Raw genomic sequence first — 13,630 nt, forward strand, 5'->3', positions numbered from 1 at the left:
TTATCTAGTTCTTTTTTTGAACTCTGTTATAGTCTTGGGCTTCACAACATCCTCTTGCTAGGAGTTCCACAGGTTGACTGTGCATTGTGTTTGGTCTTATGTTCAGCATTCATAAGGAATTAAATTCACTATTTCTTGAACAAAGCCTCTTTGGACTTTGTATGCAGTACTAAACAGGAGATTTTTAAGAGCAGGTTAGACAAACCCTATCAGCAATGGTCTAGATAATGCTTAGTCCTGCCATGAGTGCAGCAAGGGACTGGAATAGATGACCTCAAAGTCCCTTCCAGTCCTATGATTGAATTCACCTGCTCAATCTCTGGGTAGGACACAGAGCTGAACTGCCACCTCTCCATAACCACTGTTGCAGCCTAGCAGATGGAATGATAGAAGAGCAGTCTCTGTGACTCTTCAGTGGAGTCACAAGAACTGCATAAGTGCTGATCTTTCAATTTCTTCTCTGGCCCAGCTGCAATGACCTCCTCCACACCAGTCCATGTGGAGCCAGCACTGAAGCACCTCTCTGGCACGCTGGCAGTTTGGAGGCAAAACTGTGCACCCATGCCATGTGTACCTGTAACAGTGCGCAGATGGGCCGCTCTATCTTCTGCAACTTCTGCGCCCACAAACCAGCCAGAGACCTCTGCTTTGGTGCAATCACCCATGCTCTTTATTTACAGTAGAAATTCCCACCACTTTGTAGCTACAGACAACGTCAGGCTTACAGCCTCTGGGCCTGCTAGCTTCTTCAGCCAGCAGAGGAGAGCAGCCTCTAACTCCCTGGCTCCTCCCTTTCCTCTCCCCCTGGCTTCCTTCCTTCCTTTATGTAGCCCCTGGCTAACAAGGCCAGCAGCTGTTCCCCATTTGCCACTTAGGCCTGGGCTTACTCACCCAGCTCCACTTCCCTTTTCCTGATTGGAACTGGCGTGGTTGGCTCAGGGTTTCCTAGCCAGCACTCTGTCACATACCTCCCCCATTATGAACCACCAGGTTCGTCATTCCTTGGCCTCTCCGCCCCCTTCTGGTGGGGTTCATCTGGGTAAGCCTCTGCACCTCTTTTGGGTGATCACCGGCATCATCTTCTGGAGGTTCCTTCATCCCCCACCTGCAAAAAGTACACTGGTCGTGGGGGGGGGAAGGTGGATGTCCCCACCCCACAGGTCCTCACACCAATCACATCCCTGCAGGCATCCCTTCTCCTTTATCCCCTTTTCTTCTGGTAGTGGGTCGAGGCCAATTCTGACCTCCTACTGGACACCCCAGGTTCTCCCAAGCCACCAAGTGGGATCCCTGTTTCTTCTCCCGGGAGCTGTGTCATGGGGAGCCCCAGCTTCTCCTTTACTCCCTCTAAGGGGCTTGGGCTGGCCATCCCCCTTGCACCTCCTTCCCCTCTGTCTACCCTATCTGTGCTCTGTTGTCTAGGGTTCTCATGTTCATTACCCTGAGAACCTTGCTCCTCTTCATCCCTGGGGCTTCTCAGTCTAGGGGTCCCTGCCTCCTTCTTTGGGGAACCTTTCCTTTTCCCTCTGTGGGGAGGGCCCCAGTCCATACCTAACACAATGGGGTATGGTAACCCCTCTTCTACCCTGATACACTTCCATTTAAAGTTGTCCTTCACTTCTAGGTGCACCTGGACCACCGGGCAATGTCTCCTGTCCCCGTAGGTACACTCCAGGGCCATCCATGCACCTGGAATTATCCGGTGCAGTTTTATCAGCCCCCTCTGGATGAGCGAGCATGCTGAAGCTGTATCATATGAGGTTTCCTCCCCACCCTCACTGGGAAGGTGGACAGCCTCTACCCCCTTGTCCACTCTCCAGAATTAGTCCAGCCATAAAATTCAGCCCACCCACATGCCATATCTGGGCAGTCCCCCTTTTTGTGTCCTGGCTGCCCACACTGTCAGCAACCAATCATGCCAGCTCTACTAGGAGCTCCTCAGGGTTCCTCCTTCCTCTCGGGGCCTTTCCCAGGAAGGGGTTCCCTCAGCTTCTTCCCCAAACTCTCTGTCTTTATAGGGTCAGCCCTCCCTTTGGGGAACGTCTGCCTCCGTGTACCCTCGGTGCTGCTGCATCAAGCGTACTTGGCTGAGGTTGGCTGACAAAGACTCATATTCTCAGGGAGACTCTGTAGCAATTATTCTAGGATGAGGGCAGCCATTATCTCCCCCACCGTTCGCGTCTCATGCCTCAGTCAGCAGGTGGCCCCATCCATCAGTCTCCGAGCAAATGCCAGAGGCCACACAGCCCCCATCCATCAGGCCAACCGGAACTTTTGGCTGTATTTCTCCACTGACAGGCCCACCTGGTGTAGGATGGCCACTCTCACCATCTCATAATTCCTGTCCTGTTCCTCACTCAAGGCCATGTAGGCCACTTGAGCTTTTCCCACCAGATAGGGACCGACCATAGGGCCCAGGTGGCCCTATCCCATCCGACACCCATAGCTACGTGCTCAAACATACCGAGTAAGGCATCTGGGTCATCTGTCGGCCCCATTTACAGAGTCCCAAGCCTGGCAGCCAGGTGCCATCCCCTACTGCAGGACTCACCATTTGTTGCAGGAGTTGCTGCTGAATGCTGGCCTGTTCTCTTATAAAGTCCTCTAAGCTTTTCTGCTGTTCTGCCTGCCAGGTTAGCAAGGCCGGTCTCTCAGCCTGGTGGGACACCTGGAAGCCTTGCAGGGCCTTCTGCATCTGCTCCTGCTGTTTTATGAGCCATTGCAGGATCTCCTCCATCTCCAGATCACCAACCACATCCATTGGCTCAGGCTCCCGGACAAACCCACATATGTAACAGGGCACAGGTGGGCCCCTCTATCATCTGCCACTTCTGCACCCACAAGCAAGCCAGAGACTTTGCTTTGGTGCAATCACCTGTGCACTTTATTTACAGTAGAAGTTCTCACAAACTTGTAGCCACAGCAGGGCCAGCTCTAGGTTTTTTGCTACCCCAAGCTCCACAACTGCCCAAGCAAAAATAAATTCCACCCCTGGAATTGTGCCGCCCCAAGCACATGCTTGCTTTGCTGGTGCCTAGAGCTGGTCCTGAGCTACAGACAGCATCAGGCTTGCAGCCTCTAGGACTGCCAGCTTCTGCAGTCAGCAGGGGAGAGCAGCCTCTAGCTCCCCAGCTGCTCCCTTTCCTCTCCACCCGCCCCGCAGCTTCCTGCCAGCCTGCCTTTATGTAGCCCCTGGCTAATGAGGCCGGCAGCTGTTCCCCGTTTGCCACTTAGGCCTGGGCTTACTCAGCCAGCTCCAATTCCCATTTCCTGATTGGAGCTGGCATTACCGAGGGTTCACTCCAGGTTTCCTTGCCAGCACCCTGTCACAGGACGCCTCTTCACATTGGGCTTAAGTGATGTAAATGGCTTTAACATATGAATGGAAATAGCCACATTTCACATAGCCAGCTTTATCTTACACCTGTCATTCTGTCATTAGTCATGCTACAAACTCACCCTTCTATCCTTTTACTATTTACATTATATCACTTTGCAATGGCTTATTCCATTTTACCAACATGCAACTTCCAGTACCATTTATGTCCTCTCTTAATTGATCCTTCTGTTTAACACACTCATGCTGCAAGTAAATCCCTCTACTATCATTTTAATAATTTTCATAGGTCCTTATTTCCTTCTCTGCTGTCTTTCGCTTCCCTTGTCTGAGGCTACAGGAAGAGAGCCTTACGGAAGCAGTGGCTTTCCTCAGACATTTCCATTTTCAAACCAGTAATACTTTAGCAGAGCACACACAAACAAAACTTTGAAATGGGGTAAAGTGAAACATAAATAACTTTACTGCATCTGCTTCAAGCCTTGTGCTTATGTTCTCATGGGAAAATGTCAGACGTGTATATGTGATTTTCATTTCATAACATGTTCCATCCACATTTTAGTATCATTCTAAACCAATCTAATGTTTTAGCTAGCTGTCAATAAAACTAAAGAGCTGGGACTGCTGTCTACAGTAATTAACATTGATAAAGAGTGGCCATTGACTGGGCCACATTGCATCAATATTCCTTTTGCTTTCTTTTTATTAAAAAATGACAAATATGTAAAATATCATATTTCTGTTTACTCTAAAGACCTGATCAGATTACCTCTCACCCCCCCTCCCCAAGAATGTTTGATCTACAAAAGAACAGGAACGGAGGCCTCGTATGGAATCCTGGTCCCACTGAAGTCAATGGGAGAACTCTCATTGACTTCACTGGGGTTAAGATTGCACTTCAGGGGTCACTGCTTCTCCACAGCATTACTCCAGGTTTATGCTAGTGCAATTCCATAGCTCAGCTGGGAATCGCAACCTAGAATGGTCTCAGGCTGTCCCAGCACTCATTTTTCCCTGTCACTTTAAAAAAAATGACTGCTACAACCCAGAGACTGGGGAAAGGTGGTAGAGAACACTTTGTATGACGTAAGGGCTAGTCTACACTAGAAGAGCTACCCCGGTGCAGCTGCACCAATGCAGCTGCACCACTGTGGAGCATCTGGTGAAGATGCTCTAGCCAATGGGAGAGAGCTCTCCTGTTGACTTAATTACTCCATCTCCGTGAGAGGCAGTAGCTATGTTGGTGGGAGAGCTTTGACATAGTGCTGTCTATACCAGTGCGTAGATTGGTATCACTTACATCACTCAGAGGTGTGGATTATTCAGTGTGCTTGTGCAGCCCGCACTGAAACCTGTGCTGCTGTGGGCACACTGCTAATTTTAACCGTGCTAGTGTGGTTACGTCTACTTATGCTGCAGTCACACTTCGGAGTGCAGTGTCGATATACCCTAACAGAGCTGAATCTTCATTAGGCCTTAAAGGTATTGTACACTATAGTAGCACTCCTTGTGGCTGTGGAAGAAGTGCTTTAAGGTAGAGAAATTACTTCCTTTCTGTGGGGCTGCACTATAGAGACATCTGTTTATCATTCCTTTGGACTTTGTAAATGCACATTCCTGTTGTGGAACACTTGTGACTGCTTTAAGGCTGCTTAGCTGAGTTGTGGGGTTGTTCTGCCTTTGGTATGATGTCTCAGTCAAAAAATACTGACATTCCTGTGTTAAAAGGAACAGAAAGGTTTGTGAACCTCTATCAATGCAATGGATTTTCTGTACATTCAGGAAGTCCACATGTAGCTAACAATTACTGTTTTTAATGTCCAGTTTCCATGGTGGCAGTTATATTGAATAGTGCCACCATCACAAACATTTTACAAAACTATGTACATATAGTAGGGCAACAGGTGCACCATACACCAACCCCTGTTTTACAAAAAAGTATGGTGAGATCTTTAGTGTATGGACGGAATCTCCAAATCCAAACCCATTAGTTATTACTGCTACTTAAGAGCAGCACTTTTGAATTGTTGGTGACATTGCATAGTGCAAAGACTTCGGCTTTCTCTATGACACAGAATGTTACTACATGAATGTATCTTTTCCATAACTTAATATCACTTTTAGTTGAATTTACTCTCCATATTGTGTTCAGGGAGAACAAGGACTTCCAGGTTTACCAGGACCGAGGGGTTCAGAGGGATATGGCCTCCCTGGCTCAAAGGTAAATCCTAGCCTATGAGTTAATAAAGGTATTTTTTTCTTATTAGATGTGCCTGGTTCTATGCAGATAAACAAAAGACCAACACTACCTTAAAGAGAGCTTGCAGCCTAAGGGCCTGATCCTGCAAACACTTAGGGCACGTCTACACTATAAAACGATGTTAGGTTGACATACAGCCACCTCAGTAATTACTGCAGTGGCTCATGAACAAACTGCCTATTGACCAGTAGTCTCAAATGCACAGATAGAGTTCTTCCATGGGTTGGTATGGAGGACGTGTGCTAGTACAAAGAAAACAAAAACTGGGGAAGCACAGTTCCAATTATGTGTCTCTAGCACTTCACTACTTTTTCCTCTGCTGTTTTCTATTAGGGAGATTATGGGGAGAAAGGTGATCCAGGAAAGAAAGGTGACAAAGGAGATATTGGAGAACCAGGACCTGTAGGACCAATGGTAAAATGCCTTTTTTACATTATTTAATTTTACAGAATGGAAATGAGACAAACTAGCATTTATTAATTGATCTCATTCTACAAATTCTTAGGGGTTTGTGGGAAGAAAAGGTGAACCTGGTCTTACTGTAAGTATGTACATTAATTGATTTATGACAGTCAAGAATTTACCCTTTGCAAAAACTGTGCATATTTTGTTAATTTGAATAAATTCTGATCTTGCTGCTTCAGAGTTTGACTAAGTTATTATAAATTGGGCTGATCTTGAATTCAGGGACACACTGACAGTACATTAGCAATACATTTGGAAGAACACAAATTCCACTAGAGATGATCATCACATTGGTGGAATTTGAATCATAGACAGGTTCTGCTGTGTTGTTGTGGTGGAAGTTGCTGGTTGGAGTGGTGGAAGTACTTTGCTAACTATACCACTTCCTGAAGAATCTACACAGGCCAAACATGGAACGTTTCAAAACGCTTTCATGTGATAGACAGAAGCAGGCATTGTCCTGCATGCAATTAGCTGAGAATGCACAATATGGGTGGATATAAATGCATATGGGAATGACTGGGGCATGTAGTAATGACCTTTCTATTGTCTAGACCACATAGTTTTGTTTCAGACATCCAAACAAGTTATTTTAGGATAATAAAATAATGGACCATGTGTCTCTGAGATAACTACATAGAGTAAACTGCGTCATCTTTGCAAGGTGTGCATTAAAGGGTTTAATACCCGAGATGTGAACAACAGGTTACAACTCTTGAGACCTATGATTAGTATCGAGAGCAATTTATTGTAAATACTTTGGACCACATATTATGTAGATTTTTAAGAACAGCTAACTGACTTCATCTGAAGAAGTGAGGTTTCATACCCAAGAAAGCTTATGCCCAAATAAATTTGTTAGTCTTTAAGGTGCCACTTGACTCCTCGTTGACTTCAGCTAGGAGTACTATTTAGAAGCTGATGGCATGATGCAGCCACCTGTCAGCTGGTGACATTTATGAGTTCCAGCCACTTTATAATTGTCCCTAAGTGCAATATAATTTGCTCTGTAAAACAGCAAAACTGCAATAACAGGACAGCAGGTTTTGGATATGCAGTAGCAGCTCAAACAAAAGAAAAACATGCCCTAGGATTAGAATAAATGTAACACATTAATGAATACTCTCTTTCAGAAAGAAGAAATTATCAGACTTATCATGGAAATATGTGGTAAGATCTATGTTATAAAAAAGAAATAACAAGTTTAATAAGACACAATAAAACTACCATGGTTAAAAGGATACAAGTAAAGCCTGCTACTCCACATGTTAGTGTGGAAGGATCTCTATCATAATGGAACACATGTACAGAAAATAAACGAAGTTGAGTGGAGCCTATGATTTTCAGCTGAAAAGTAAGCACATCACATGGGCTAGCACATCACATGGGCTAGCAAAAGGAATTCTGCAAATCAAAAGGAAATCCAGCAGAGCTCACAGTGGAAGTATAATCCAGCCAGAAACTGTATCATATGTCCCTAGACACTATCTCAGCAATGTAAAAAGGGTTCCAGGGACAGACACCAGCTGAGGCAGTCCTGACAGCACAGCCACACTGCCAGAGAAGTGGTTGGGGCGGGGGAGAAGAAGGGGAGGAAGAGAAGAGGAAGGAGGGAACACTAGGGGCCAGACCTTCTGCATATCTCTGGGATCTGCAGGGTTTGTCAGCAAGCCATGCAGAATGTTCCACAAGTGGCCAAGAACCTGCTCTCTACACAGAATTACTGGAAGGATAACCTCACTGAGATGTCTTCCCATAACTCTGTACTACACACAGTCTGCAGAAGGACCTAGAGTTTGGGCACATTGCCTTTACAGACTGTTCAAACCTGAGAAATCTGAGGACAAAACCCGCATAGTTACATGTCTTTTTTTAAAGGTTTCAGAAATTATTAACTAAATTGTCAGAAAAAATGTTAGGATTTCAGTTACTAGATTGTATGCTTTGAGAGATAGAACTTAAAATTATAAAAGCAAAATGCAATAAGAACATTTCTGTTTATTAATTTACTTTGAAATTATTAATAACTCCACTGAAAGTTATTAAATTGATATAGTTATGGATACTTTGTTTCCTATGTAGGTAATAGTGCTTAGTTCTCTGAAAACATCTGCTCAGTGTGCAGTGGCAATCAAAAAAGCTAACAGAATGTTAGGAACTATTAGAAAAGGGATAGATAAGAAGACAGAAAACATCATAATGCTAATATATAAATCCCTGGTACACCACATCTTGAATACTGTATGCGGTTCTGGTTGCCCCATCTCAAAATATATATATTAGAATTGGAAAAGATACAGAGCAGGGCCACAAAAATGATTAGGGGTATTGAACAGCTTCCATATGAAGAGAGATTAAAAAGACTGGGACTGTTCATCTTAGAAAAGAGATGACTAAGAAGAGATATGATAGAGGTCTATAAAAACTAAGAATGTTGTAGAGAAAGTGAATAGGAAAGTGTTATTTACTCCTGTACATAACACAAGAACCAGGGGTCACCCAATGAAATTAATAGGCAGTAGGTTTTAAATAAACATAAGGACGTATTCTTCACATAACACACAGTCAACCTGTGGAAATCATTGCCAGGGGATGTTGTGAAGGCCAACAGAATAACTGGGTTCAAAAAAGAAATAGATAAATTCTTGGAGGATAGGTTTATCAATAGCTATTAGCCAAGATGGTCAGGAACACAAATCCATGCTCTTAGTACCACTAAACCTCTGTTTGCCAGAAGCTGGGAGTGGATGACAGGGGATGGATCACTTGATAATTGCCCTGTTCTGTTCATTGCCTCTGAAAGCATTTGGCACTAGCCCTATCAGAAGACAGGTTACTGGACTAAGTGGACTATTGGTCTGACCCAGTATAGCCATTCTTATGTTCTAATAAATATTTAGTAGATGCTGGTTTAGTAGATGTTGGTAAATAAACAAAATGTAAACAAAGGAAGAGCCCCTTCATTATAAAAATATAGAGATAGATAAATACTTTAAAATTTGGGAAGTCAGAATCTTCTACTCATTTCTCTCCATTCTGTATCTGGCCTACCATTTGCTATGAAAAAAAAATCTCAGAAACTGTAGATTACTTTCATTTTCTGAAAAGTCATCTTGGCTTGGGTGCCTGAGAATCTGATATATATTTTTTCAGTTGCATTCATTGTGTAATCGAAAGGAAGTTTCTCATAAAATGTCAAAAATTGTTAATATTTTAGGCTGTGGCATCAAATGTAAAGAAACTCCACTGGAACTTGTATTTGTGATTGACAGCTCAGAAAGCGTTGGACCAGACAACTTCAGAATTGTCAAAGATTTTGTGAAAACACTCATTGACAGGGTAACAGTCAACCAAGATACAGCCCGCATTGGCATTATCAACTTCAGCCACAAAGTAGAGCTGGTATCGACTCTGCAGCAGTACACAAGCAAAGATAAGGTGAAACTTGCTGTTGATAATATGCAGTACCTAGGGGAAGGCACTTACACAGCTGCAGCTATCAGCAAAGCCATTGAGATATTTCAGGTTGCACGACAAGGGGTAAGAAAAGTTGCTATTGTAATAACAGATGGACAAGCTGATACTCGTGATCAAAGACTGGATGTCGTAGTGAGGAATGCGCATGCCATCAATATTGAGATATTTGTAATTGGGGTGGTTCAAAAGACTGATCCTAACATTCAGGAGTTTCTGGAAGAATTGCAACTCATTGCTACGGACCCTGACAGTGAACATGTCTACCAGATAGATGACTTTATCACACTCCCAGGTAAGAGAAACTACCTCTTTAACAGGAACCATGAAAACAGTGCATTGAATGGAATTAGGCATTTGACATAGCAACTGAAGCCAGTCAGTATAGTTCTGTGGCAAAGTAGCTTGCCTCTTACCTTCAGATGCAACTCATTCCTCAGTTTCCCTCACTCGCTGTGTAATTTAGTCCTCTAGCCAAATCAAATCTTCATGCCTTCCAAGGTAAATGAAAGTCCAGTACAAACAATGAGAGTTCCCACAGCCATTCTTTATCCAGCTTCTTTTGTTCTGTGGGCTACCAGCCCTCCATTGAAGGCTTCTGTCAATCTTTCCCCAGAATGTCTTAGTGCTGGGTCAAAGTTCCATTTTCTGTGAAGTTTTCTGTCCTTCGTGCAGGAGAGCGAAGAGGATTTCTCCTCACCTTGGCATTCTGTCTGTCTGTCTGTCTCTCTCTGGGCCACTAATCTCTCTCAAGGTCTGTCAATCCTTCCCTCCTTTTCACAGTTTCACATAGAGCTATAAAGGAACTTATGACATTTCCCAACCTCTCCTCCCCATAGACACCACCATAAAGTACTCCTTCCAGTTTCTCCACCCCATAGATTCATCAGTTTCAAGGCCAGGAGGGACCACTGTGATCATCTAGTCTGACCTCCTGTATAATGCAGGCCGTAGAATGTCCCCAAAATAATTCCTAGAACATACCTTTTAGAAAAACATCCAATCTTGATTTAAAAATGGCCAGTGATGGAGAATTCACCAGGACCCTGAGTAAATTGTTCCAATGATTAATTACCCATACTGTTAAAAAATTACAACTCATTTCCAGTCTGAACTTGTCTACTTTCTGCCATTGGATTGTATTATACCTTTCTCTGAAGAGTTAATTTATCAAATATTTCTTCCCCATGTAAGTACTTAGAGATACGTTTTAGTCACGGGTATTTTCAGTAAAAGTCATGGACCAGTCATGGGCAGTAAACAAAAATTCATGGCCCGTGACCTGACCATGACTTTTACTGAAAATACCCATGACTAAAACTTGGGTGGGGGGCTGCGGGTGCTGGGGGGGCAGTCTGGGGCACTGTGGGGCTGGAGGAGGTGGCCCCAGGGACCCTGCTGGTGGGAGGGGGTTGGGCAGCATGCCCTGGGACCCCCGCTGGTGCTGGGAGGAGGCAGTGCACAGCCAGGACCCCTGCTGTTGCTGGTGGGGGGAAGGTTGGCAGGGGCTCCCACCTGGCTCTGTGTCCCTGCAGCAAAGGGGTGGAGGGGTCAGGGGGTCTCTGTGTGCTGCTCCCACCACAAATGTTTCTGAAGCATTTCCATAGTTCCCAGTAGATTTAAGGACTCTGGCAGTCTTAGGGCATTCAGATCAAATTGATAAGCATCTTGTTAGACAGGACATCAAGGAAGTGTCTATCTGGCAGGGAAGCCCTCTGGCCTGGGGGCTTTCCCATTTTCATGTTCTTAATCTTAATTAACTCATCCTCTGCTAGTGGCCCATCAAGGTTTCTATGCTGGACTGCAGTAATTTGCAGTAGTGTAATATTTTTGAAAAATTAAAGAACATTTCATTAATCTTCAGGTGATGTACATAGTTTACCATGTGTATCATGGATGGCCGTGATTCTACATGCAGAGGTCTTTTGTCTTAGGCCAGTGGTTTTCAAAGTGCAGCTTGTGAAATGTAAGGCACTGGGTTGCGGTGGCTCTGGTCAGCACCGCCGACCAGGCTGTTAAAAGTCCCATCAGTGGTGCTGCCCAGCTAAGGCAGGCTAATCCCTACATGTTCTGACACCGCGCTGCGCCCTGGAAGCTGCTGGCAGCAGGTCCGGCTCCTAGGCGGGGGGTAGGGGGAAGGTGGCCACAGGGCTCCATGCACTGCCCTGCCCTGAACACCGGCTCTGCACTACCAGTGGCTGGGAACTGGCCAATGGGAATTGGGGGAGCACTGCCTGTGAGCAAGAGCTGTGCGGAGCCGCTTGCTTACTTCTGCCTAGGAGCTGGACCTGCTGCTGGCTGCTTCCAGGGCACAGTGTAGTCATGGTGCCAGGACAGGCAGGAAGCTTGCCTTAGCACCCCTGCTGCACGCTGACTGGGATCCACCTGAGTAAGCCCCCACCCCAACCCCACACCCCAATATCCTACCCCAGCCCTAAGCCCCCCCAAACCTGCAGCCCCCTCCTACACCCCAAACCTCTCATCCCCGGCCCCACCCCAGAGCCTGCACTCCTAGCCCAGAGCCCTGACCCCCTCCTGCAGCACCCCAACCCTTGCCCCATCCCTGAGCCCCCTGAAACCCAGAGCCCCTTCCTGCACCCCAAATCCTTCATCCCCAATCCAACCCCACAGCCCTCAACCCTACACCCCAACCCTCTGCCCCAGCCCATAGCCCCTCCCACACCTCAAACCCCTCATCCCCAGCTCCTTTAGGTCGCAGGCATCAACAATTTTCTTCAGCTGGGTTTCCAGAAAAAAAGTTTGAAAACCACTGTCTTAGGCAACATGCCAGCAATTTGCCTACGTTTTCACCTAATTCCCAGAAGTCCTGCTGGAATCAAAATAGGGTGAATTCAGATGTGCTGACTGCAGCTTATTGAGTTTAAATCTACAATTAATTGAGGATCAAAGGAGCTGTGGCATAAGATAAACTGAGCTCTTTTACTTTTTTCTCAAGGGCTTTCATTTTTTTCTCCAGGTACTCCCTTCTTCTCAGATGCAAAACTTACAATTTTATCTCTACTTGCCCTTGAGCAAAATAGCCTGCTAGAAGATGTGGAGGGTTCATTTGTCTCCAGGAATAAGCCAGTTTCTTTTTCAATAAAATTTTTGAAATGCGGCTCTAATAAAAGTGAAGAATTAAATGTCTAGCTATAAGGCTGTTTCTCTCTCAGGTCTGTTCGTATTTGAAGAGTTATAGGGACATGATCAGCGACAGCACTTGTATTAATGGAGGAGAAAATTACAGAATTAACAAAGTCCCCTGAAGATAAAAAAGAAATCTATACAGGAATAGGACTCAGGTACCAGAGGAAACTATGAATAATCCCTACCCATTAGATGTATAAGTCGCCAGATATCACATAGTCCCAGATCTTCAATGTGTAACTCCAGATCCATTCTAGTTTTGGTTGGTATATGACCCTGAAGCTGAGATTTGTTCAATCAGTCACCACATTTAAATCCCAAACAATAACAGTAAGGATATGGGGTTCACCATGTAATTTAATAAAAACCTATGAAAAGTTTCAGGAACATCAAGCTTAGGTCCATACATATTAGCAGTGATTAGTTTAGATACATTTGTGGTGACTTTACGGATTAAAACTCTGTCCTGATTGTCTGAAATTGACTCCAAGACTGTTCCATAAAGCACTGTCTGTAAGAGGATGGCTATCCCTCTAGATTTGGATAAGAAGCAGCAAGACATTGTTTTTCCTGTCAAGTCATGTTCTAATTTAGCAGCCTCATCTGTGGTCAAGTGTATCTCCTGCAAAAGCACTTCATCTGCCTTTGCTTTCTAATGAGTACACTTTTTTCTTTAACTGGAGTATTGAGACCCGTTATATTCCAGGAAATAAAAGATTTAGGACCATTTGGCTGTGTTAAGAATTATTTTTGTAGTCTTACAAATGAAGGGGATGGAATGTTTGTATAATTTGCTCTAGTATGTCTCATCCTCCTCCCCATACAGAAATCCACTGTGGTGGGAGTCCATGGATGAAATGTCTCAGACATGTATTCCACAGATTTTGGATTACCTGCCAGATGCTTGACTTGCCAGACTTCCAGGGAATAGGGAGGAGAGAAGAGCA

General features: G+C 44.8%; 1 protein-coding gene across 5 annotated transcripts in view; it reads left to right on the forward strand.

The window, feature by feature from the left end:
- The window catches only part of COL28A1 (collagen type XXVIII alpha 1 chain), a 120,507-nt gene that overhangs the window by 86,694 nt on the left and 20,183 nt on the right, over positions 1 to 13,630 (forward strand). For 4 of the 5 annotated variants that reach the window (XM_045006860.1, XM_045006862.1, XM_045006859.1 and 1 more), the window contains 5 exons: positions 5,490 to 5,558; positions 5,931 to 6,011; positions 6,103 to 6,138; positions 7,196 to 7,232; positions 9,280 to 9,831. In XM_045006860.1, coding sequence (XP_044862795.1) covers positions 5,490 to 5,558; positions 5,931 to 6,011; positions 6,103 to 6,138; positions 7,196 to 7,232; positions 9,280 to 9,831 — 775 coding nt within the window. Of the gene's footprint in view, positions 1 to 5,489; positions 5,559 to 5,930; positions 6,012 to 6,102; positions 6,139 to 7,195; positions 7,233 to 9,279; positions 9,832 to 12,513; positions 12,908 to 13,630 lie in introns of those variants that run through there. The other variant, XM_045006863.1, reaches the window with a different exon arrangement.

This window comes from Mauremys mutica, chromosome 2 (assembly GCF_020497125.1).
Source record: "Mauremys mutica isolate MM-2020 ecotype Southern chromosome 2, ASM2049712v1, whole genome shotgun sequence".
In the NCBI taxonomy this organism is placed as follows: Eukaryota; Metazoa; Chordata; order Testudines; family Geoemydidae; genus Mauremys; species Mauremys mutica.